This window comes from Octodon degus, unplaced genomic scaffold, assembly GCF_000260255.1.
Source record: "Octodon degus isolate 3935 unplaced genomic scaffold, OctDeg1.0 scaffold00007, whole genome shotgun sequence".
Lineage (NCBI taxonomy): Eukaryota > Metazoa > Chordata > Mammalia > Rodentia > Octodontidae > Octodon > Octodon degus.
The window spans coordinates 19,730,532-19,756,780 of NW_004524583.1; the positions used below are offsets into that span (position 1 = coordinate 19,730,532).

General features: G+C 39.8%; 1 protein-coding gene across 1 annotated transcript in view; it reads left to right on the plus strand.

Moving 5' to 3' along the window:
* The first annotated feature begins 221 nt into the window (after positions 1-221).
* Positions 222-26,249, plus strand: part of Kcnh5 (potassium voltage-gated channel subfamily H member 5) — a 420,336-nt gene continuing 394,308 nt past the window's right edge. Inside the window, exon 1 of the mRNA XM_004624802.1 lies at positions 222-866. Within this exon, the coding sequence (XP_004624859.1) occupies positions 794-866 (73 nt within the window). The 5' untranslated portion in view covers positions 222-793. The remainder of the gene's footprint in view (positions 867-26,249) is intronic.

The window sequence follows — 26,249 nt, forward strand, 5'->3', positions numbered from 1 at the left end:
GGGCGTCGCAGCGTCAGGTGGCTGCTCTGCGTCCCCGCGCGTCGCCCCGCCAGTCCCGACGCGGCGCTCAGCTTGGGCGGCAGCGGCAGCCGCGCACGCGGGCGCTGGCGACTCTGGGGCCGCGCTGCGAGGTGACCCCCCCGCCCCCAGCCGCCCTCTCCTCTGCGCCCGCCTCTCCCCACGCTGGACTGGGAGCGTGCGCCGGCACCTCGGAGAGGCCACCGCCACTCGACGCTCAGCCGCACCGAAGTTGGGCTGCCCGGGCGGCGGGGACCCAGCCGCGCGACACGGGGTCTGGGGGCCCCGCCGAGGAAGCACCGTCCGGAGGTCTCGCTGCGCGCTAGGGGGCCTGGACCAGAGTGGCGCGAGCGCGTGCTTTCCCGCCCGACCCCGGGGCGCGGGCCAGAGGGAGAAATGCTGAGCCCGCGCCCGGGCGCCCGTCGCCGCGGCCGCAGCCCCAGCTTTAGCACCGGCGGGACAGCGACAGCGGGGGCGGCGCAGGCGCACTGTGCCCGGCGGAGCCTGCAGTTCCCGAGCCCCGTGTGCGGCACTGCCACAGTCTGGGCAGCGGCGGCCGGGGGAGCGCTACTACCATGAACTGCCTGGTGCTCCTCCCCAGAGCTGCTCATCAGGGTCGGGCTGGAGACACAGTCAGGGGACCCCGCCGCCGCCGCCGCGCCCCCTCTTCTTTCGGCTCGGTCTCGTCCACCTTTTCCTCCTCTTCCTGCACCTTCTCTTCCTGCTTCCCCCCCTCCCCCGCCGCGGATCCTGGCCGCTGCTCTTCAGACCCAGGATGCCGGGGGGCAAGAGAGGGCTGGTGGCACCGCAGAACACGTTTTTGGAGAACATCGTCAGGCGCTCCAGCGGTAAGGAGAGTTGCAGTTCAGCGCACCCCCACTTGCACCCCGCCCACGCGCGCCCCCACTGGCCCCATCCCGTCCCATCCTGGTCCCGAGGGGGGAGGGGGTGTGAAGCTGCTTTACCCGGAGGCTTCAGGTGGAAGCCGGACCCCTTTGGGGCAGGGGGCGGGGGGGGCTATGGGAGCCGAAAAGAGCAGGTGGACGAAAGTTGGTTGAATCTCCTTCCCGGGAGAGGGGCAGCCTTCCCACCTGTCCAGACCCAGCCCCGCAGCCGGGGAGGGGGTGGGTAGAGGGTAGGGGTGTCAGGGAGCAGACTGGGATTCCCCTTTGAGGAGGGAATTCTTTCCTGTTCATCCTTTGTCCACCTTTTTCCTTAAGTAGGCTGCGGAGGCTGACCAGATTCTTAAATTGATCTCACAAGAAGGGTTCCGATTGGGGATGGCTGCAAAAGTGGGGACTTGATCTGATTTAAATCTCCGAAAGGCTTTTTTTGTTGTTGTTCTCATAGGCTCAGCTCAAAGGTACCTTGTGTAAAGGAGAGTAGTTGGAGTGGAATCTGAAAAAGAGCTTCAGCACTTGAGAAAAGGGAAAGCAATTTTTAGGGCCAAATTTGTGTTTAAAGTTTCTGTTTTTTAAATTTTTCCTTATTGTACACTGGTCTATGTGGTATATTCCACTTGGCATACGCAGGAGAAATATAAAAGTGAAGCAATAGCTACTGTACTTTTAATGTAACTGTGGAAATAATTAAAAAATAGCATTCTACTTTGCTACTAGTATTAAGATTTTCTTGCCATGAAGTGTCTTTAAATGCCATTCACTTATGATCGTGCTTTCCAACAGTATATTTTAAAGTCTGTATCCTCTACTTGTTTTTAATTGTATGCACATTTCAGCTTCATAAGCAAGATAGTTGAGTATCCTTTAAAGTTTTTTTTTCCCCCCTTCGGAGGCCTGTTATTTTGCTTGGAGGCCCTTGGCTTGTGGAACTATGAGAGATGGTACTGCATATAGAATACAGTAGATGTTGGAACTCACTGGAACCTATGCAGTTCTACAATTTCTTTTTTGTTTCATTGAAATAACATTTACTTGGGTGCCTTATGCAGCACATAATCTGTGAGTCCTTTGAATGAAAAGAAAAGAGTGATTAAGACACACTGTTTTCAAGAAACTCCTGCCTGGTAGGAAAGGCAGAGAAGAAGCACACGCACATGAAAATGAACAAACGCTGTACAGCGATGCTTCTCCTAAGTGGGTAGGTTAGATTAGAGTGAGTCTTAACTTAGGATTTCCTTTAAAACGAAGTTTGCAAAACTTCCCCTTAGTTTGGGACTGTATGTATTTGAGCATCCTGAGGTGTTCATCTTAAATCTCTGACTTGGTTATATGGTTCTAATTTGGGGTTTGGGTCATTATCTCTTTCCCTTTGGTCAGTGCCTGATGTTAAGCAAGCCTGAGGCTGCATTGTTGTATTTAGATTGCAAAAAATAGCTGGCAAGTTCTGGTCAGGCATTCCTTTTGATACCTGTAGTATTAGCCATTCCAGTGTGATTTCATAGTTTTTAGTTTTTATGATATAAAATATAAATTCGTAATGGTAGCTGTTTCGGTACTATCTTGTATTGCTATAATTCTAGATCTAGAATACAAGGGAATATTGTTATTAAGACAATTAATGGTTGGAGAATTTTAAAGTCATTGGAACCAGCAATGTGAGACACATGAGTCTTCAGTTTTCTCGTCTTCTTGATTTTTTTCAACTCCATGTAATGAGAGGACTTTCCACAAAAGGTCTTTGAAATAAAGCCTACAGGCGGTGTCTTGCTCTGTTTGGTAAAGAGGAAGATACTGAAACAACACAGCATACTAAGAATCCTGTGATGGGAGCTTATTACACAGCGTCTTTGGTTGAACCTTCTTACACATACTGGAATGATGAACTCATGGTTAGAATGTGTTTTATTTCAGGCCTAGCTTGAAATTAAGGTTCACCTTATGTGGCTGGAAATACTTGCTGCTGGGGCTCCCACTGTACATCTGCCATCCAACTTAGTGAGTGTTTTATCTTTCGTACACTTCATAATCATTTTATTGGCTTCAGTGTTGCGATGGATAAGTCCAAGCTGAGTGAAACACAATTCTTCTGTGTCGGCATTTGAAAATTGCCTGTAATAGCCCTTAATGAACTTTGAACAGCACCACTTAAAACTCCCCAGGTTTGAAGACATATATATGTATATATATATATATATATATATATATATATATATATAGAGAGAGAGAGAGAGAGAGAGAGAGAGAGCAGTCTTAGTACTCCTTTCACAGGAAGTACTTCAAAACTTGAGAATTATGGTATGAAATTAATCTACATTAATTTCTACATATTCACATGAGAATATCCTTCAGTGGTCATTTCTATATGATTTAGCAGGGAAATTGAAAAATTTACCCTGCAAGATTGTTTAATTGAGAGTAATAGAGATAATTCCCTTCAGGGCTCTCATAGATGGATCAGGTTTGTCACACTGAGGCTTCCATTAATCACTAACTTCACAACACTGGGAGGGAGCTATTGGTAGAGCGTTAGTGAGAACAGAAAGCAAAGGAGCCAGCACTCCCAATCTGTTCAAGGCCCCAGGAAACAGAATGGCATCATATTTTGACCTATACTACAGGCACAGGTTTTCTTTCCATACACCACTATTTGGGTACTTAATAAGATCAGATCTGGTCAGGCAAACAGAAATATATGTGGAGATGTGCAGAAGTCCTGCAAGCACACAGACAGATGGTCAGGCATCGGCTCAGACACCAGGACAAAGGCAAAGTCACTGTCTTGCTCTGTCACAGACATAAGGAGCATGGGGGAGATGGAAAAAAAAGCAGCAACACACACACAAACACACACATGGGGAAGGGGGGCAGAAGGGTCACCAAAAAAACCCCATCAGGCATTTATTTTTGTCCATTGGGAAGCTGATGAATTGAAATCTCAGCCATTAAACCCATCAGAGAACGTTTTGATGCTATAGAACAAAGGAGAAAGAAAGATGGCAGAATCTGGCTACAGCTTTTCGACCTGAGGATTTCTTAATAAAGTTCCAGAGTCCTCAGCTGCCATTTCAGAATAACAGTGCTGTATCCTGTGCCCTAGAGTAGCAGCGCTAGCCTGTTTGCTGTTATTTCACACTTCTTGAGATTGGATTTTTTTTTCACTTATTTAGTTGACTCTCATTGCAAATTGTTACCAGTGAAGCAAAATCTATAAAATAAAACAATGAGGGCCTTGGGTGGGATGGGTAGACACACAAGCTTTGCACCCATCTTGAAATAGGAGAATTTCTCTGTTTAGCTTTGAGATTAAAGAAAGTTTAGAATCACTTTTGTGCACATCAAAGGAATTAAAATAATTCTAAGTAAGAGAAATGTTACTACAAATATCTGTACAGGTCAAAAGTATAAAGGCAGTAGGAATTTACAGATAAATTTAGAAACTTTATTTTGATTACACCTAGTAATTATGTATATGTATGGGTTATGTTGTGACTTTTAATACCTGCGTACGACATGTAATGATCGTATCAGGGTTTTGTAGCACTTCAGATATTTATGGCTTCTCCGAGTTGGGAACATTCGAACTCCGCTCTGCTGAGGTTAGCTACAGTTTGGGCTAGTAGTATCCTAATGTTAGCAAAAGCAGGTGTGCTGCGACATCACCCGCACGTCCACTGCCTCAGGTACGCACTGAGCACATCTGTGTTTGGAAGATTATTGAGACATTTTCCCTTGTTTGAATTCTCATTATTTATGCAAGGTATTCATCAGTGTAAATTAAGTGTAGGAAGCAGCGAACCTGTATGTAGGGGCTAAATGCCACAAAGAAAACAACCGAATTTTAGGATGCTTAGGTGGAATTTTAGATTCAAAATAAAAAAAAAATAAAAAAAAAAAAGTCAAGTGTCCTCCGTCTGGCCACATCTCTGGGCAGCACATTTTATTTGTATGTCGTCTCTGATTCCATAACGGGTAAGCACAAGAGATCGGTTTGCTTGAGAGTAAACTCCATGGGTGGTCTGAAAACTTCTAATTACAAATGAACATCTTTTTGTTAGAAATTTATTCATATTTTAAGCAAAATGAAAAAATGAGAAATTATACCTATTTTTGTCAAATTTTATGAAAAACTAGAAGTGTTTTTCTCTTGGGGAAAGGGTCCAAAGAAGAGGATGGAAGGTGGTGTCTATGAGTCACTCATTTTTCAAGGGAGCAGCTCAGCCTTCCCAATTTTCCACTTTCTAGGGATAGCTGGGCTGCGGGGCTCCTTACTCAGCCACCTCTTCCTCATACGAAGCCCACCCTTATCCGTGCAGTAACGGACGTTTGTAAAAACCGAAGTCTTCAAGATTGCTATGGGAGAGAAAATGCAGAACGAGAGATAGGAGAACAATCCGAAAAGGCAATGATCACTTTTAAGTTTACTCAGTTTCAAACAAATGCTGGAAAGTAGGTGGATTTCTTTTTTCAACAAAGTTCTTGATAGATGCTTTTTTTCTGTACCATCCAAAACACTATTCAGGAAATATTGATAAAACCACATAGTTTTTTGAAGCACCAGTTTACCCGCATCTTATAATGTACTGCTTTAACATTCAAAATATCAAAAGAGGTTGAAATTATACTGACCACTTCCTAAATCATATTGATAAATAAACCAGAGGGTTGTCTTTTGATTTTGAGCCCACACTACGTTATATTACCAACTGCTGAGTGAGGACTTGCCTACCTCAGGGCACTGCTGTTGCATCTAGAAATCACCCTCTTTGTCTTTGCTTGATTCTAGAAGTAGGATGTGCAAGAAATCCATTTATTTAGTCATCTTTTAACTGACCTACTTAAAAAAAGTAAGCCACTGTTTTTTTTTTTTAGCATACGGGAACAATTATGCCGATTTTAATTGATAATGACTGAGTCGATTTCCATGAAGAAGGCTTTTAGGTTAATCAGTGCTCATTTTTTATGTTCGTTGGGATCAATAGCTGTTCCCTGGCTTGGAAGACTAATGCTTCCTCGTTCTCCAGTGCACCTAGGTAGAGACTGCGTTGTTCACCAAACTTCTGTAGTTACCGCTTACCACAAGAGGTCACTGTAGGTTCTATTACAGGTGAACCAAGTCCTCAGCATCTTTCTTTTTCTTTCCTCTTCGCTGCAACCTCGGATTAGACTGGTGGGAGTCAGTGTGCTTAGTTATTCCTCTTGGAAGGAAATATAAGACACACAGGAAGTTCAGTAGTATGGCACTTAGTTCAGTTATTAAGATTTAATTGCTGGTGACCAGTATTTTCTGGCTGAATGAATGTGATGTTAATAGAAATAGTTAACATTGAGATGTGATAATAATATTTTAGACTAATAGAACACTTTAGCATATTAATGAATTTTATTGTAACATGCAACTTCAGTGTTGTGGCAACACATCCAAGACAATGTTCTGCAGAATAAGGTGTGCATACTGCTCCTTAGTAGGAAAATGACTCTATATTTCCTATTTCAACAAGTTGTCCTTTATTTAAAGTCTTTGTATAACTTCCACTTAAATATATGAGGTACAGTCAGTTTAATTTTATTGAAATGTAGTTCCCAAATTTACAGTTGTTTTCATAGGATGTTGTGTGATTGTGGTATTTTGGTGTTATCCAAATGTTAAAAAACACAGAGTTCAAACAAAGTGCCTGTAAAGTTCTCCAAATTATTAAACTTCAAAAGACATATCACTTTAAGAAGTCTTGTTTCCTATTAGAGAATCTGAATTTGGATGTGAGGGATATTTTTGGGTGGGTTGGAAGCCGTATGTTGAGAGCAGATGCACTGGTATGTCCCAAGCAAAGTCAGTTTTAATGGCAGTATTAAAATGTGCCACAGAGGGCCAGCAAGATAGCTCAGTGGACTAAAGTGCCTGCTTGGGCAAGCTTAGGCAAGCGTAGGGACCATGGTTCAATCCCAGCACTACGTGTCCCACCAGCCCTGTTCACAGGGCAGGCTGAGCCGGCCACAGAGTCTAGGTGTGGCGGCACATGTCTCTAATCCCAGTGCTGGGGAGGCTGAAAACAGGAAGATCATTATGAGTCTGAGCTGCGTAGTGAGACCCTGTAGCAACCAAATACATTAAAAAAAAAAAAAAAAACCCAAACACCTACTTGGCAAGTGCAAGGTCATGAGTTTGATCCCCAGTAGTGAAAAAAAGAGTGTCACAGAACAGTTTTATGAATAAAAGAGATGTGTGATGAAGTCAAATAAGAAAGAATAGCAAGTTCAAAACCAGAGGCAATGGTTGCTGTCGAAACTGATGTCAAAGAAAGTATTACTGTTGGTGCGCTCCAAGAAATGGACATTGTACAGCACATTTCTTTCCCAAAAGTAGTAGAGAACTTAGAAAAATCCTCCACATGTTCCCTCAATATTTTGGCATAATACTACTTGGCATAATTTTCTCTTATTTCAGAATGACTAAAAATATTCATTTAAATATTCTCGTTTTCTAGAATATAAAAGTTCCTATTGGGAAGGCGCTGAGTCTCGAAAGATATTTGATCATAAGAAAGTAGTGATAATCATCACCATGTAAATCAGTGTGCATTTTTGATATCATATTGGTTCCTGAGAACATGTGCATACCTAATAAAGCATATCTGTATACAATCTAGTATCTATATATAGTCTGTAGAGTAGTTTTATTATATATTAGTTTCACTTGAAAAAAGGTAGGAAAATTAATGGAAAAAGTAGTCCAGAAGGGAAGCTATTGAAATTTTACTGAAAATGAATTGTTTGCTCCTTTTAGGTATGGTTCACTCAGAAAAATAGAACTATTAAGGATAAAATTCTGTGGGCTTTGAGAGTGCAGGGATAAGACACCTAAGCTGGAGCATGCAATCATTGCAGCTTCTAGATAGATCTAGACATGTAACTTGGAAATCATGAGAATTTTGATTGTGAATTAAGCTCATTGAGGGCATTACCATATTTTATTAATACTCTTATATTCTCATATGGTACAGAGCATATAATAGTAAGTACTGGTTGACCAAGTGCTTTTTTAAATTTTTAGGACAGGGTCTACAGGGTCTCACTGCATGGATCAGACTCGTAGTGATCTGCCTGTTTACATCCTCCCAAGTGCTGGGATTACAGGCGCGTGCCACCACGCCCAGTCCCAATTGCCATCTCAGGAAGCCCCGGGGGCAGGGTCAGCATGGCAGGCCAGGGGATTGAATTCCTGGCCCCTGTATCTGCCTAAGCAGGGGCTTTAATCTGCTGAGCTATTTGGCCAGCCCTTGAATAAGTGCATTTTGATTTTGTTTCATAAAGTAACCAAGTTCATCCTTGAATTTTTTCCTAAATCATGTTGGTTACATCTACTAGGTAAGCTTCTATGAGTAATTGCATAGTTCAAAATGTATAGTTAATCGAGGTGCATGACTGAAAATACAAATCACAGGTTGGGGAGAACCAGTTGGTACTCAGTGGTAGGGGAGAGGCAAGCATGAGGCTCTGTGTTTATCTCCTGCTCCAACTTGACGTACAGCTGAAAAATTTTCTACCTTTTTTTTTTTTTTTGTTTTAATCTCCAAGGACTTAAGTGCTATCCTTTTTATAGAAAAGAAATAACTGTTCACAAATTTTTAGATTCCAATCAAAAGATTTTTTTTAACAGTTTTGCATTAAGTTACTGATTTTGAATTTTGTCTCTAGGAATCAGTGCTCGCCTATTTATGTGTCTGCTGCGAGTTCTGCCTCTGATCAGAGCAGCTCACGGCGCAGCAGACCAGCTTCCGGTTCTCAAAATAAATCAAAAATTGATGTACCGGGGACTGGGGAGATAGCTCAGTAGAATAAGCGCTTCCCTGGCAAGTACAAGGGCCTGAGTTCAATCCCTGGCTCCTGCCAAAAAAGAAAAAAAAGAAAAAAAATTGATGTACCACTTGGCTTACGGGGAAAAGTGAACCTTTGTCTTCATCATTCTTGAAGCCCTTTGAAGCAGTGTATTTAATTTTTTAAAGAAATTGGGAGTGAAATAAAGCCCAAGTTTATTTGCTTATGTTTACAGCACTGTAAACGTTGAAGAATTCTACCTTGAATTTGCAAGAGAAGTCCCCTAAAAACAGTCCCCATCCTGTTGCCTGCCATGCTCTTCCTGTAAATTTCCTTCCCAACTGGGTGCCTGCTTTATGCGAGGCGCTGATCTACCATGGAAGTTGCGTAGTAAACACAATGGCCAGATGTTTCTCTTTTTTTTTTTTTTTTTTTCTTTCCTTACAGGGACAGTGTGTAGAAGTCTGCGTTAAAGACTGGGCTCTGATCCTTACTACCTCTAGGACTTGCTGTACCTGCACCTAGTGTCCTTATCTGTACAGTACGAGTAATTATGGTACCTAATTTATGTGGATTAAATAGGGTGGCCCGCGCAAAGTGCTGGAGATAGGTCTACCCTGTAACAAATGCCACATCAGTGTTGTTAAGTATTATGTAGTTGTTTAAATATTTGAATGTTCCTCTGTGGTCAATGCCTTTCATTTTAGGACACCATTTACTTTTATTTTATACCTTTGCAACTATTTTGTGGCTAGTCCGTAATGTTGACGCTTCCTAGAGAACTGCAAGTGATCATCTTTTAATTTTTATTTATATGTATTTGGTGCAGGGTCTCACTACCCAGCTTGGACTCCTGGTGATTCTCCTGTTTTCTGCCTCCCCAGCGCCGGGATTACAGGCATGTGTTACCATGCCCAGTCTCCATGGCTGGCTCAGCGTACCTAGGGGCAGGGCTGGCATGGCACATGGTGCTGGGAATTGAACCCTGGTTCATGTGCTTGTCTAAGTAGGCGATTAGTCTGCTGAGCTGTCTCGCTGGCCCTCAGGTGATCATTTTTCTTGCAAATCCAAAGGTCTTTTCTTTTGATTCTTGTGGCTTTGCAGGATCTGAGATTGTAGTCACCGCCTCCTCCATGCACAGATTCACCTGTTATTTTTCCTGATTTTCCATGTTCGCCTGTCTTTTCCCCCCTGGATTCTCCATTTTTCTTCTTTCCTTCCTTCACTTTCCTTCTTGCTCTCCTGAAGACTGCCTTACCCTCAGCTCCTTCTGCATCTCTCCTTGCATCTTTGCTCTTCCAAACAAGCTTGTCATTTACCATAATTTATACTTTGTGTTCTCTGTGTCCTGGTACTGTGTTCGTAGTGGAAATAAGGAACTTCTCTTTTTGTTCTCACAAGTTATCTAAAGCTCTGGATAGCCAGAAGAACTGAATTTATTTGCTTTTGGTCTCAAACGAATTGATTTTCTCATGTTTATCCATGTGCTCTTACTTTTGTCTTTTAGTAGAAATCTTAGGTCATCTTTAATTTCCCAGTTGGTATAACAGTAGTCTTACTTCCCAGTCAGCCTTACTTCCCATCAGCCTTATAAGGCAAGAAATTTATCATCTATTTCTTTTGTATCTTCTTTAAAAGTGCTGTGTGTGTGGAGTAGGTGAATTGATGTGTATTCTCTACTGTGACTTATTTCGGGGCATAAAACACATCCATAACTGACCTCCTATGCAGCCAACATAGATAATTATATTGGACTCAAGAAAGAAATACAAGAGTTGTCTCATTAGCTGAGCTCAGATAGAAAGGATTTTCCAGAGTGAGGGTAAGTGTGAGAAGCAGTCCATTCACTCCTTCCTAAAGCAGCCTCTTTCCCTGCAAGCAGCCATAGTCAAGGCAGCTAGCTGGTAATATTCTTGAGTCTCTCTGGCCTGGCCTGGCCTGGCCTCATTTGCAGTGACACAGGGTCTCCACGTTGACAACATTTCCTTTGAAGGGCCTCTGAAAGGATCCAGTGAAGCCGCCGATCTCTTAGATCTAATCTGAGTGTTGTCATAATAGGGACTTAATGATTAATTTTTTCATATTTCCTCTTCATAAGGCAAAGTAGGAGTGACTGTATTTTTTCTTTTGTTTAACTTGAAGAAAGGAAAATGATGAAAGAGTTGAGACTTTTCTAAGTCATAAACTGAGCTTAAAAGCACTAGATTTATTTTAATAAGGATTTTTCTAATTTGGAGAAAACATATTGAACAAATGACCCACTCCTGCCTACCTTCTCTATCCCCCCTCAAACAAACAAACAAACAAACAAACCCCCTGCTGTTTAGAGTAAAAGAGACATCAGTGTTGTTGACCTCAGCACCTAGCATTCTTTGAGAAGTCCCCCAAAGAAGGTGAAAAGGTTAGTCTCTTTTTGTAATGGACCCAGTGAAAATTGGCCCAAGAAGAAGAACACACTGAACTTGTAGATCTATATTATTTCCTCAGTTAGCTTTTAATGCACAGACAGTAGAAATTTAGAAAAGGACAAAGCTTTAGAAAATTAATTGGATTGTAATACATTCATAAAAGCCTCCCTTCTGTGTTCTGACCCGTGTGCAGATAAAATCAGTCTTTTAACTGAAGGTCTTCATTAGTAACTTGCCATTAATGTTTGATTGCTTTAAAAAAACTTATCTTCAAAGGAAGTGTATAATTTTTTTCAGAAAAGATGTGGTTTGTTTGTAAAAACATTTGTCTTTTTTTGCAGGATTTAAAATGATCCACAAAGAGTAAAGACTTAATACTTTTGAGAGGATGAAAATATCTTGACCAGTCAAATTTTGTTTCCCAGATTATATAACTAGTTTATGTACAGAGGCTTTAGGTATTTTAAGAAATTTTATTGTAATAAAATTTAATGAAACTTTTCCATTGTCTGTATCAAGGTGAATGTTTTCTGTGACTCAGATAAGCCATTGTTGCAATTATATTTTGCTCTAATGACTCTGACCAGTATTCTTTGTAGAAATCCATCCTTTCTTGAACAAAATGCCAACTATTAAGTGGAAACTGAATCACTGAAGATTTTTGTGGAGAAAATATTTTCTGAAACAAATGAGTATTGTTTCTGCCGCTAGAACTTCAGCTGTAGATGTTGAAGTGTCTTGTACACTCTGAGCCACTTGGGCTGAATGGAGAGATGATGAAGTTAATGCCATCAAAGAGACGCAGCAACTTAATAGTGTACCTTCGATCTTGAAGGAGATGGAAAGTGGAGGCATGTTTTTATCTTTGATGACAGCTGAACAAATTGGAATAAATTAACAGATTTTTTTTTTGCATATTTCTAACTCCCACAGCGAAGGTCTGCTTAATGCCTCCAATATTATTATATAATATTTAGTCTCATCATGGAAGGGACAAGGTGCATATGCCTATGTCATTACTTCATTGCTCTGGAAATGTAGAATACAGGTGTGTTTTGTAAGGATATGAAAATGACCAGAATAATATATTCTTTTATTGAGACAGAAATGGGTAAGGCACATTCAGAAATTAGCATTGTGCATGTGTGTGTGTGTGACGTGTAAGTTATTTATGCTTTTGTTTAGTCATCTGTACCAAGATTTTATTTAACCTAAATAAAATGTGCTGTGTATGCTTCAGGGTTTGTTCTATTACTGTGATACTAGATTTAAGTATATCTGTAGATATCACTCACTCAGAAGGGCAATTTAAGAATACAATCGTATAGACTCTGACTTAGAAGTTTCCAGAAGTCAATTTAAAATTCCGGGTAGTTTGCTTAGAGACACTTATTATTATTATTTTTTTAAATAGTGTTGTCAGTTCTTGAAGAAATATGCCAGCTTAGTCCTTAACTATGTTCTTTTTTTTTTTTTTTTTTTTTTTTTTTTTTTTTTTTTTTTTTGGTGACCTCAGAATACCTTCAGGGCAGGTCTGGTTTTGGCGTGAGTATCTGGGGATGGAACCACGGCATCCTGAGCCTGACTGCTTTGCTTAAGCAGGCACTTAAACAACCGAGCTAAGGGGCAGCCCCCCCCCCTTAACTGTGTTCTTGACAATATCCAAACATTGCTTTGAAATTGTTGATTGACTCTAGGACTCTAAATAGGGTCAACATTTTAAAAAATTTTGGTCACTGAACAAACCTTTGTAGGTGTGTAGACTTTGACTTCATGTAGCTTAAATTCTGGTAAGGGACATAGATATTCAACAAACTAAGATCAAAAATATAATTAGAAGCTGTGGCAAGCACTGTGAGGGAAAGGGGAGGGTGTTATGATTATGTGTAGCAGGGACTAACTTCAACCTAAAGCAATGTAGGGAGGCCTTTCTAAGGAAGTAGCATTAGACAGGTACCTAAAGGAAAGGGGAATGAGATAAGTGGGAAAAATATTTCAGGGAAAGTGAAAACACCTACAACCCCCCAAAGAGGAAAAAAAAAAAGTGAATAGTTATGTTCATGAACCTTCAAGACATGCATTTGGGTTACAGTGGCCAAAAAGAAGAGGGAGTAAATGTTAGGGGGCTACCTATTCAGGAGAAGAATTTTGCATTGTACTAAGTGCCGTGGGAAAAATCTCCTGGTCACAGTGGTTTCTTGAATAAGGATTGCAGGGAGAAGGGAGTTAAAGTTGGAGCTCCTCTACAAGATTGTTGGAATCATCCAGGCAAGAGACGATTGGCTGGGGTCAGTAACAGTAGAGATGGAGAGACTTGGACGCATTGCACATGGTGTTAGCAGAATGACTAGGATTTGCTAATGAGTTGATTGGCATGAAGGAGGACATGTGAAGGATGACTCCATTGTCTGGCTATAGAGGGAGGTAGGGAGGGTTTCCTTGAGATGGTGAAAACTGGAAGACGGCCATATTTGGAGTGAATTCTCCAAATCGCCTGCAGTACCACTTTGTTACTTAGCTTGCTTTTCATTCCTTTGAAGAAAAGAAGAGCTCAGTCAGAGGACACTTAGCTCTGCATAGTTGTTTACAGGTATGATTTCTGCTTTCTACTGATGGAATTTGGAAAAGAGCTCTCCTAGGTCAGTAATGAGCTTAGCCTGGTTTTCTTATGTATTAGAAACACATGGCTTCAGATTTTAATAAGAGATTGACTCAAATGGGAAACAAAGTAAATTTTGGGATAAAACCAAAATCCCAAAGCAAACCAATTTTATACTCTGGTACCTTGGTACTTATCATTAATTGGTTCTGGGAGATGTGACATATACCAAAAACAATGCGTGCTAAACAAATTGATTTGGCTGGAAAGGATCCCGAGCTGTAAAGCAATCGACGTGAACCAGTTGTAGCTTATTCTTCCAGTACCAAACACATTTTGTGTCAAAGGATATGGAATACCAAATTTAAGGTGTTTCAAAGCAGTTGAGGACTGAGGTCTGACTATAATGCATATTCAACAATCAGCATCACTGAAAAGGCTTCTTTCACCAATCCCTTTTAGAAAAAGTAAGAGATTGTTGTGCGAGTTTCATTTCATTCATTTTAAGGTTTGTATTTACCTTCTTGCTTTTTGAAATGTGCATTGAGTTCTGTAGAATTAGAGGATTTGGAGAGTACAGGGTTTGAAATCTTGTGGCTATGAATTCCTGTGCTTGGTCCTTCCTGGGGCACTGGGAGAGCATCTATACAGCCCTAAGCTGGGGTTTCTTTCTGGATTTCTGCCTGGACTTTGTCTTCTCTGAAGGACTCTGCCCCAGGTGCAAGAACTTTGTGAATGAGCGGGATGCTTTTGGGGGGGTGTGCTGCTCCAAAGTTAGGACAGAATGAATATGATTAGAGGGAAAATCCAGTTGGCTTTCCTCAAGAGGCAAAATCATAGATCAGTGAAAGTGGTTCTTGCTTTTTGTGAACTCCTTTGCTTTCTGTCCTCCACTCTGTGTCTACTCTCTTCCTCACTCCCCGAAAATTCCTGTGTGTATCTTATCACTTCTTAAATTGTCTGAGAAACTCTTGTTAATGCTCTGAAGTACTTTTCTTTCTAGGATAATTTGCATAGAAAAGTTAAGAGCAGAGGTTTAAGTTTTCAAAAAGGTGTTCCACCAGTGTTTTTCTACATGTATCTCTTAAAAATAATTTATTGTACATGAATAAAGAATATCACAAGGCCTTTTGATGTACATATACTGTGATGAATTTATTATACTCACCAAAACATCTACCCATCACCTCCCATAGTCATCTTATTTTTTCCTTTGTGCTGAGCTAAAATCTGCCAGCAATTTTCAGCGTACGATCAAATGTTATTAATGATAGCCCTCATGCCTGTACATTAGATCTCCAGACTTAATTCTCCCTGCAAATCTGAAAATTTGTGCTCTTTGGCCTACCTCTCCCCGGTTACTTTTCTTCCGTAACCCCACCGTTAATGCCCTGTGATTTCTAAATCCGGCGAAAGCATAGTTTCATGATTCAAAACAATGAAGCTATCGCAGTCTAATGGTGTTGGAACAGCTCAGAGAAAAACACTGTTTTTCCTCCCCAGAGCTGCTGTAGAAAGCAAAGAAACTGACATGATTTTGTGAAGTTTTCATGGACTGAGGATAATCACTTTTCTCCCAGGAAGCTTTGGCAGCCAGGGTTACCGAGCTGCTGATTCATGCGTGGGCTCCTTTAGGAATGGGATCAATACACAGTAGTACTCATCTAAATGGTATTACGTTCCTCTTATCTTAAGAAATTATTCTGTAAGGAGAAAGTACCTTTTTATGCTGAAGAAAATGAAAGAAAACAAGCATAGACAACAGTGCAGAATAACGGTGCAATAGAAGAAAAATCTTACACAGTGAGGCCTGGTTCTGTCTTTTTCTCTTATCAGATGACCTTTTCCTATGTTTACCAGCTGAGTCCTTGAAATTTCCTGGTTTGCTTTTCTGTCTGTAGACAGGATAAGGTGCACGAGAGTGATGAATTTGTATACTTGGGAATCACCTGAAGATCATGTGAAAACAGGGGTTCTGATCCAGAAGGCATAGGGTGGCTCCCAGATTCTGCATTGCTTATCAAGTCCCTCACAGCAGTGGTGCACACTGAGAGGAACAAGATACCAGATTAAGGGGGCCCCAAACTTGGTACTTGGTTGAGCAAGAGTCTCTGTCTGTCTGTCTATCCTCTGTCTGTCTGTCTATCTATCTATCTATCTATCTATCTATCTATCTATCTATCTATCTATCTAATCTTTTTTTGTATTTTAGTAAGGGTCTACAGGGTCTCACTACACAGATCAAACTCTGTAGTGGTTCTCCTGTTTTTAGCCTCCCAAGTGCTGGGACTGCAAGTGCATGCCATCACGCACAGTCTCAATTGCTGTCTCAGCGCACCCTGGGGGCAGGGCCAGGGGCACGCCAGGGATCAAACCCTAGTCCCTGCATCTGCCTAAGCAGGTGCTTTAATCTGCTGAGCTTTTTGGCCAGTCCAAGACTGATCTTTTGGTTGTATTTTTTTATTCTATCCTGAGAAAGTGAACTCGGTGCATCTTCATTAGAATTTAGCAGTGTCTATTTTTAACGATCATGATGAGATTCTATTGCAACTGCCAGCATTAGGAATCATTGCACCAGATTAGTGTTTCTCCACCCTGGTTGCATATTAGAACCACTCGAGAAGATTTTAAATATAAATGCTATTGCTCAGATCCCAGTCCAGACCAATCTAAACAGAATCTTTGGAGACTGGGATGAGTTACTTTGCACTATATTCCTACTTCCCTCCACTTCCCAAGCGAATGTGCAATCAGGATTTAGAAATACCATGGTGATCCCTAGGGGGCCATATTAAGAAAGCTTTATTCTTCATTGATAGATCATAATTGCAAATACTTACAGGGCCCACGGTAATGTTCTGATACATGTATACATTGTGGAATGATCAATTTGGGCTAATTAGCATCTCCATTGTCACAACTATTTATCATTTCCTTGTGGTATGAACATTTATCATCTTCTCTTCTAGCAATTTGAAGTACACAATATATTATTTTTTTTCACAATATATTATTATTCACTGTAGCCACCTCATTCTGCAGTACAACTCCAGATCTCATTCCTTCTGTTAGCAACTGGTACTCATTGGCTAGTCGCCACTTTCCTCACCAAGTTCTTTTCTACAGCTTCTGATAGCCACCATTCCATGCTCTACTTATGTGTGTGTGTTCCCTGTTTTTAAATCTTTTCAAATTGCCTTCTAGGGCTATGTTCAATGAAAGGCCTATGATTTAGTTTTTAACTTTCTGACCCATGAGGAAAGTATTTGTTTTATGTCATGTCCATTTCTTAAAAGAATGCAAATTGTCTTGAGAGACTGTAATGTTTTCAAGCCTATGTCTCTTGCAGAAATCTATCCAAGAACTGCATTTGCTGATGTGTGGAAGTTTTATTTCTGAAATCCCATTGTTTGGTTAGTAGAATGTTGTGCTTTAGCCAGCTTTGCATTTCTGAGACAAAATACTTGACATACACACTTTAAAAGAGAAATGGGTTATACTGGTTCATGGTTTTGGAGGTGGTAGCCTGTGGTCAGCTGGCTGTAAGTTAGAAACATCATAGCAGAAAGATGTGGCAGAGGAAAGCTGGTGAACTCGTGGCATTTAGGAAACCACAGGGCAAGAGTCTGAGAGAAGGGGTCAGGGCCCAGATCAGTGCCCAAGATCATGCCTCCACTGTCCCAGCGAGACGCATGAAACGTGCTTCACAGCTCTCTCCGGTATCTAGCAAGCCAGTCAAGTTTGATGATCAAGATTAACCATCACATACTCTGACTTAGACTCATACTTAGACCCTTCGTTCAAGGCCATATTGTATATTTGAAACATTTAGAGATGAAATGTTTGTAAGTACCTATAAGGACAGGAAAAGTCTCGTTATCAAGGAAGGTTCCATCTTCTAGAATTCATGGCTTTATGTGTACTAAGAGAGTAAAGATAAACTAGAACTGTTTGCTCTGTCAAGATTGGTTGATGTGTATAGCAATGATCACTGAATTCAGTGAGTAGTTTCCTTAGCAACTTCGTGTTTCTGAAACTTCTAGACTGTCTCAGTTTGTAGATCTGTTCCTCATCTGCTTTGCGGAGACATTACTCTTCTAACCAGATTTCTTTTCACTAACATGTTTTAAAGCTAAAGGAAATTAAAATTTTCTGGAAGCAATTTTAATTAATTTACTATCTTGTTCTCAATATTTATTCATATCAGATTTCTCATTTGTTGAAACAAGAAATTTTATGACTGCAGGGAAAGGGAACCGTTGCATGAATGTTTCATGTACACATAGAATGTTCTAATTGACACATAGACATATTTACAAAAGAAGACCATAGATATTTTACTATTTGGCAGTTTCCATCTAATTTAGTCTCATTTAAAAAATCTATCTTTCTTGTCTCTCATTTTAAAATATTTTATTTTGTCCCTATGCCTTTCACTGATAAATATAATTTTGTAGATTTTGGTTTGTAGGGCAGCATTAAACATGTTTTTTTCTTCTTGCTGACGCACCTTGTACACATCGCAAGATCTCTGTGTATATGTGTCACACTTGTAAAAAAAAAGCCTCCTTTGTAATATACCATATTTTATAAAGAGTTCTCTTCTCATAGTTAGCTTGTAAAGACGTTGCTCATGTTATTTATTATTTAATGTCCATAATTGTCTGGAGTGGTGGTAATCACTTTCGCTGCTTTGTCAATGAGGAAGGCAGTGATTTAATTAAAAGTTCTCAGGGTTGTTTACAGCTACTCTCTTGTCATTCCTAGAAAGGGATCCAAGCACTTGGAGAATATTTGGGTATTTTGACTGTTAGGAATATTTACCCATTGATAGCTTATATTATTTCCATAGTTAATTTACACAGTTATTGTTTTAGAAAGCGTTCAGAATTGGTGGAAGCAGTTCTCTATCAGCCTCGGTTCAATATTACTAAAGTGTAATTGTTAAAGACTTGCAGCAAAGGGGTGAATAGACTCATTGCTGTATTCTTTTTGTTAGTATGTGCCTTTGATACATAATAGATATATTCCTCATGGGTAGTTGGTACATGTGCATACCTTAGTCCTTTGTGGAGGTAAAAGACTCCTCTCCCCCTCTTTCTTTTTTCTGTTTTGTAGAACTGGGGGTTGAACTCAGGCCCTTGAGCTTGTCAGGGAAGTGCTTATTCTACTGAGCTATCTCCCCAGCCCCTTCTCTCCCCTTCTTACTGTCTCCTTCTATATTTAGATCCCCCCTTTTAAATGTAGTTGGTACAGCTCACCATGCAGCTCAGACTCAGAGTGATCTTTATGTTTTCAGCCTCCTCAGTGCTGGGATTACAGGCATGTGCCACCATACCCAGTCTCTCTTGTCTCTGGCTCAGCATGTTTGGGGTGGAGCTGGTGCAGCATGCAGGACCAGGGATTGAACCACGGTCCCTGCGCTTGCCTAAGCAGGTTCTTATTCTGCTGAGCTATCTCGCCAGCCCTCCTTAGATTCCCTTTTCCACGTGCAAAATATCTACCTCATTATTTTCTATAGTGTTTTTATTTTTCTCTTTAAATGAGTAATACTTTAGGTTTTGTATATAACAGCAGCCATACAATAGTTAAGCTTGTAAGTCTACTTTACTTCACCTAACATTGTTCTCAAAGTACATCCATTTTCACACCAACGTCTCAAATTTATCCTTTGTAGCTGAGCAGTACTTTTGTAAACATATGATATATGAATACCATATTTTCTTTGTCCATTCATTTATGGACATAGAGGGTATTTGAAAAATTTAGCTATCATGACTGTTATATAACAGGTAGGCATATACCCCTGCAATATGATGTTTTTAACTCTTCTGGGAAACTACTCAGAAGAAATAGAGCTGGGTCAAATGAAATATCTAGTTTTAGTTTTCTGAGGAATCTCCATTCTGATTTCCATAGCAGTTGTACCGGTTTACAACCAACCAATAAGTACAAGTAGAAGCATTCTTCTTTTCTACCCTTCAACATCATCACATTTGTTGTTTTTTAAATTCTTGATAACTGCCATTCTTTCTTTCTTTTTTTTTTTTTTTACCACGGATCAAACTTAAGACTTTGTACTTGCCAGATAGGTGCTTACACCACTGAGCTGTCTTCCTGGCCTAAGACTGCCATTCTTACTGGAGTAAGATGGAATGTTAGTGTTGTTTTAATTTCCATTTCTCTAATGGCCAGAGATGCTGAACATTTTTATGTACTTAGGGGCCATTTGTACTGCTGAGAAGTGTCTACTCATTTCAAACACTCATTTTTAAAATTTTGTCTTATTTTTATGATATCTAATTTTTTGAGTTCTTTGTTTCTAACTGGTGAAATACTTTTTCTCATTCTGTAGCTGTTTGTTCACTTTTTTCACTGTTTAAAGAAACTTTAATTTGATAAAATCCTATTTGTTGATTTTTGGGTGTTATTTCTTGTATACATAAGGTTCTGTTCATAAATTCTTTGCTGATGCTCATGTTCTCGAGGGTTTTGCCTATTTTTAATCTTCTAGCAGATTGTTTCTATTTTAATATCTACTTCTTCGATCCATTTGATTTTAGTGTTGTGGAGGGTGAGAGATACAGGTCCAGAGTGATTGTTCTACATGTGGACAAGCAGCTTTCACAGCGACAGATGAAGGCTTTTTCTCAGGGTATTTTGACCTCTTCATTAATGATTAGATATCTGAGTGTTGCATTGGTTTCTGAATCCTTTATTTTGTTCCCTTGATCCATGTATCTGTTCATGTGTCAGTACTGTGCAGTGTTTAGTGCCGCAGCTTTGTATTATAACTTGAAATCCAAGATGGGGATGTATCTTGCTTTGCTGTTGTTGCCCAGATTTGCTTTTGCTATTTTGGTCCTTTTCTAGTTCCACATGTATTTTATGGGAAGTTGCTACATGTACATAGCACTTTTTTTTTTTTTTTTTGGTGATACCGGGGATTGAACTCAGGACCTTGCACTTGCCAGGCAAGTGCTCATTCTACTGAGCTATCTCCCCATCCCCTCCAGATGTATTTTAGGATTTTCTGTGATGAGCACTTTTTACTTTTTTTTTTTTTTTTTGTATTTTTTTAAGGAAGGTTATACAGGGTGTTCAGGGTCTCACTACCAGATCAGACTCGTAGTGATTCTCCTGTTTACAGCCTCCCAAGAGCTGGGATTACAGGCATGCACCCCCACGCCCAGTGTCAATTACTGCCTCAGTGAGCCCTGGGGGTGGGGCCGGCATGGCAGGCCCAGGGATTGAACCCTGGCCCCTGCACCTGCTTGCAGGTGCTTTAATGCATTGAGCAATTTGGCTGGCCCTTGCATTTTTTACATTTAGATTGAGATTGCATGAAAATCTTTATATCATTTTTGGTATTATGGCCATTTTGACCATATTGGTTTCACCTATCCAGGATCAGGAAATGTCTTTCCATTTTCTGATGTTCTCTTTAATTTCTTTTTTCAGAGTAGTACAGCTTTTGTTACAGATATGTTTCACTTCCTTGGTTAGGCTCCTTTTTGATAAGTAGTTTATTTAAAGCTATTTGAAGGGAATTGTTTTCTTGATTTCTTTCTCAATGGCTTTGTTGTTGGTATACAGGGATACTACTGATCTTTTATGTGTTTATTCTGTATCATGCTTCTTTGATGAATTTGTGTATTATTTATAGGAATCTTTTGGTTGAGTTTTTGGTATTAAATTTAAAGCATCTTGTCACCTGGGAATAAGCATAGTTTGATTTTGTTCTTTCACTTTTTCTCTTGCCTCATTGCTCTGGCTACAGTTTTGCGTAGTATATTGAACAGGAATGGCAAAAGTAGGCATTCTTTTCTTGCTCCTGATTTAGAGGAAGAGATTGCAGTTTTCTCCTGTTAGTATGTTGACAGTGGGTTTGTTGTAAGTGGTTTTTAACAGTTTGAGAGAAGGTCTTTCACTACCTGTTTTTGTAAGTTTATAAAATTATTTATTTATTATTTTAATTTTTTTCTGTATTTTAGGGAAGAGTCTACAGGGTGTTCAGGGTCTCACTACTAGATTGGACTCATAGTAGTGATCTGCCTGTTTACAGCCTTACAAGAGCTGGGATTACAGGCACGTGCCACCACACCCAGTCTCAATCACCATCTCAGCTTGCTGCAGGGGCGAGGCTGGCATGGCAAGCCCGAGGATAGAACTCCTGGGCCCAGCACCTGCTTGCAGGTGCTTTAATCCACTGAGCTATTTGGTCGGCCTTTTAGAATTTTTTTTTTTAAATCATGAATGGATGATGGATATTGTCAAATGCCTTTTTCTGAATCCATTGAAATGATGGTGTGATTTTTGCCCTTGTTTCTAGTTATGCGATGAGTTGATTTCTGTATGTTGAATCATCCCTGTGTGTCTGGGATGAAGCCAACTCAAGTCATAATGTGTGCTCCTTTTGATGACTTATTGCAATCTGTTTGTCAGTATCTCATTGAGAAATTTGAGCATCCATGTCTGTTAAGGGCATCAATGGGGAGTTTTCTTTTTTTGTTAAGTCTTTGTCTGATGTTAGTATTAGGGTAACGCTAGCTTCCTGTGTACTCTTTCCAACAAGCTCAGGTGTACTCTTTCCCTTTCAATTTTATTGAACAACTTGAGCAATGTTGGTGTTAGATCTTCCTCGAAGTTGTGGTAGAAATCTGTGGTCAATCCATTGGGCCCTGGGCTTTACTTTGTTGATAAAGTTCTTACTATTGCCTCTTTTTAGATTTATCAGTGTATTCATAATTTTTGTATCTACTTGATTCAATTTTGGTAATTTTTATGTGCATAGAAATTTTTCCATTAATTCTAGCTTCTGCAATATATTGGGATGTAAGTTTTTGAACTACAGTTGTTCCTTATAATCCTCTGCATTCTTGTGATGTAGTTTGTGTTCTCACCTTTTTCATTTCTAGTTACATAATAAAGAGTTATTATCTTTTTTTTGTTTTGGTAACTATAGTTAAAGGTTTATCAATCTTGGTTGTTCTTTCAAAGAACCAAATTCTTGGCTCGATGATACTTTGTATTATTTTTCAGTCTCAGTTTTGTCAATTTTTGCTCTGAGCTTTATAATTTTTCCTACCTTTTAAATTTGATGTTTAAATTGTATTGTTTTTCTAGCACTTTGAGACGTATCAAGTTACTTATTTGTGATCACTCAACAAATTTATGCTATAAATTTCTTCGAGCTGCTTTCATTGTGTCCCATAGATTTTGATATATTCTATTTTCATTATCATTTGATTCTAGAAATTTTAAAAATTATTCTCTTATTTCTTCTGTGATACATTGATTATTCAATAATGCCTTGTTTAATTTTCATGTGTTTGTGTAGTTTCTGTGGTTTACTTTGGTGTTGATTTCTAGTTCTGTTCCACAATGATCTAATATTGTGCAAGGGATTATTTCAGTTTTTCTGTAGATATTTAAGCATGTTGTATAGCCTAAGATATGGTGTATTTGGGAGAATGCTTTAGGTACTCCTGTTAAAATTGTTGTCTTTTTTTTTTTGTATTCAGGACAGGGTGTACAGGGTGTACAGGGTCTCACTGCATAGATAGACTCAGTGATCCTCCTGTTTACAGCCTCCCAAGCGCTGGAATTACAGGCACTCGTCGCCATGCCCAGTCTAAAAATGTTGTCTTGTAAAAACTTGTTCAGTTGGTTTGTTCAGTGGTGTGGCCTGATAATTCTTCACTAACTTTTTGTTTGGGTGACTTGTGTAATTGTGAGAGTTGGGTGTTGATGTCCCCTGCTGTAATTGTGATTGTGCTGATTTGTCCTTTTATTTCAGGTAGTTCTTGTTTCGTGAGTCTGAGTGCACCAACACTCAGTACATAGATGTTTATAGTTGTCATCTCTTCCTGTTGAATCATTTCCTTTACCACTATGTAATAGCCCTCTTTGTGTGTCTTCTGATCAGTTTTGCCTTGAAGTCTGTTGTTTCTGATAACACAACAGCAACTCCTGCTTGTTTTTAGATTTTCGTGGCATGAAGTATTTTTTTTTTAAAACATTTCACCTTTAGACTATGAGCTTTTCTTGGATGACTGCGAAGGCAATACATGATTGCATTGTTTTATGCAGTCTGATAGGAGATGTTTTACAACTGGAGAGTTAAGGCCATCGACATTGCAAGTAAAGGGGGTACTACATCCTGTCATCGCACTATTTTCCCAGTGCTAATTCTTCTATTTTTTCCCCTTTTGTTTTACGTCTTTCCTAGTTGTATGTAGATGGATATTCCTTGTTTAATGATCTACTTACCTAACAACGGTTCAGACTTATGACCCATTGCTTGGGCCCACATTTGGGCTCAAGACGCAGGGATGTGAGTGGCAGTGTGGCTTTATGGTGGCTTCCTCTGCAGCAGAGCATGGCAACTTTTGCTGGTTGCACTGCATACTGGTTCTGTGCTCTGTTGTATGTAGTAGCACCACATGTAAGAGTTATGCAAAGAAAAGCAAAGGTATCAATTTGGAGTTTCCTTTGAACATTTTTTTTTTCTGAATACTGTGCTGTACATACTACATACAATTCCTCATTTAACAACCAATTCAATGAACAACCTGGTGACAGGAATGGAACTTGGTTATTAGGTGAATGATGCTTATAATCTCTTTTGGGGTTGCTAGGCTAGTGGCCTCCCTGTCTCTCTCTCTTGAATTCCTTTGAATGTTTCTATTGCTTTAACGTTCATGCATTTCTTTACAATTTCTTGGTCACGGCAAGCCTTTAATTTTTCATCACTTTTGAAGGCTAATTTTCCAGGATATAGAAATCTGGGTTGTCAATTGTTTTCTTTTAGGGCTTGAAAAACTTTAGTCTTTTTTTGGCATTTGAGGTTTTCTGCTGAGAAGGCAGCTGTAATTCTGGTAGCCTTACCTTTGTAAGTAACTTACTCTTTTTCTCTAATAGCTTTTAGTGTTCTGTGATTTTGTTGAATTTCTGGAATTTTGGTTATGTTGTCTCATGGGGAGGTTCTGTTCTGATCATGGCTGCCTGTGTTTTATCTTCCTCTTGTCCTTTAATCCCCTAGTTTTGGAAAGTTTTCTGCTGTGATTTTGGTGATTAAACTTTATATACCTTTTGAGTCAATTTCTATACTTTCTTTTATTTTTGTAATTCTGATGCTATTGTTTTTAAAATTCATTTAGCAGCTGTCGAATCCATATTGCATGATGTGTTGTCATTTTTAGGTTACCATTGAGTCTATTGCATCTACCTCATTTTTAGTTTCTGACACTGTCTTCATGTAGGTGAGGTCTGCTACACATAATTTCCATTATTTTTTCATATCTTGTACTTCATCTTTCTTTCTCCCCTCCCCTTCCGTCCTCTTGTCTCTTCTCTCTCTCTCTCTCTCTCTCTCTCTCTCTCTCTCTCTCTCTCTCTCTTTCCTTTCTTGTGTTTTCTGACTCAGGGTTTCAAATTTGCAGCAATCCTCCTACTTCAGCCTCCTGAGTATTGGGATTACAGGCATGCCACCACACCAGGCTTCATATCTTGTGTTTCTGCTTGCTTTCTTTTTATAATTTCAAATTCTTTACAATACTGGTCATTCATATCTTGCATTGTCTTGTCTAACTTGATTAGTGTATTATTTGCTGTTTTTTTTTTTTTTTTTTTGTATTTTAGGGAAAGGCCTACAGGGTGTTCAGGGTCTCACTACTAGATCAGACTCATAGTGATCCACCTGTTTACAGCCTCCCAAGAGCTGGGATTACAGGCGCGTGCCACCATGCCCAGTCTTAATTGCCATCTCAGTGTGCCCCAGGGGACGGGGCTGGCACAGCAGGCTCGGAGATTGAACTCCCAGCCCCTGCATCTGTCTAAGCAGGTGCTTTAATCTGCTGAGTATTTGGCTGGCCCTTGCTTCTTTTTTAAGCTCATCAAATATTTCAATAGTAAAAAAAGTTTATATATTTAATAAAATACTTTTAAAGCTTCACATTTTATGAAATGGCTTATGTATTTCTTATATGAGCTCTTCAAACAGTTCAACCATTTTGTTGTTTATTTCTTTGCCTATGATTTTCTCTGCTTCAGTGTCTGTGAGGCCAGCTGTTGGGGAGTTAAGGGTTTTTGGAAGCAACTTGTTTCCTTTTCTTATATTCTTACTGTTTTATCTTGCAGCTTGAAGCTTAGATAGGGTAGAAGCATTCTGTCAGTGCTGTGGAGAGCTTAGTTAGATTCTGTATCCCTCTGCTTGTCCTCATGTGTGGCCATGGTTAGGTGTTTAACCTTCTCTTCAATGTAATCTAGGTTGAACCTAAACTAGGATTTTTTTAGTGCCAGGCTTCCTTTTGGGATGGCTTGCTGTTAGCACCATGAAGACAAAAAATCAACTGCAATAGTGTGATGATACAAAGACAATTCAGATGTTGACACACAATAAATACCAACGAATAGTAGCAACTATGCCACCACTGGCAATAGCAAAGAAATCAATGTTAATGGAAGGATGAAAGACAACCTACATACTGACATATCGTAGGAATGAAA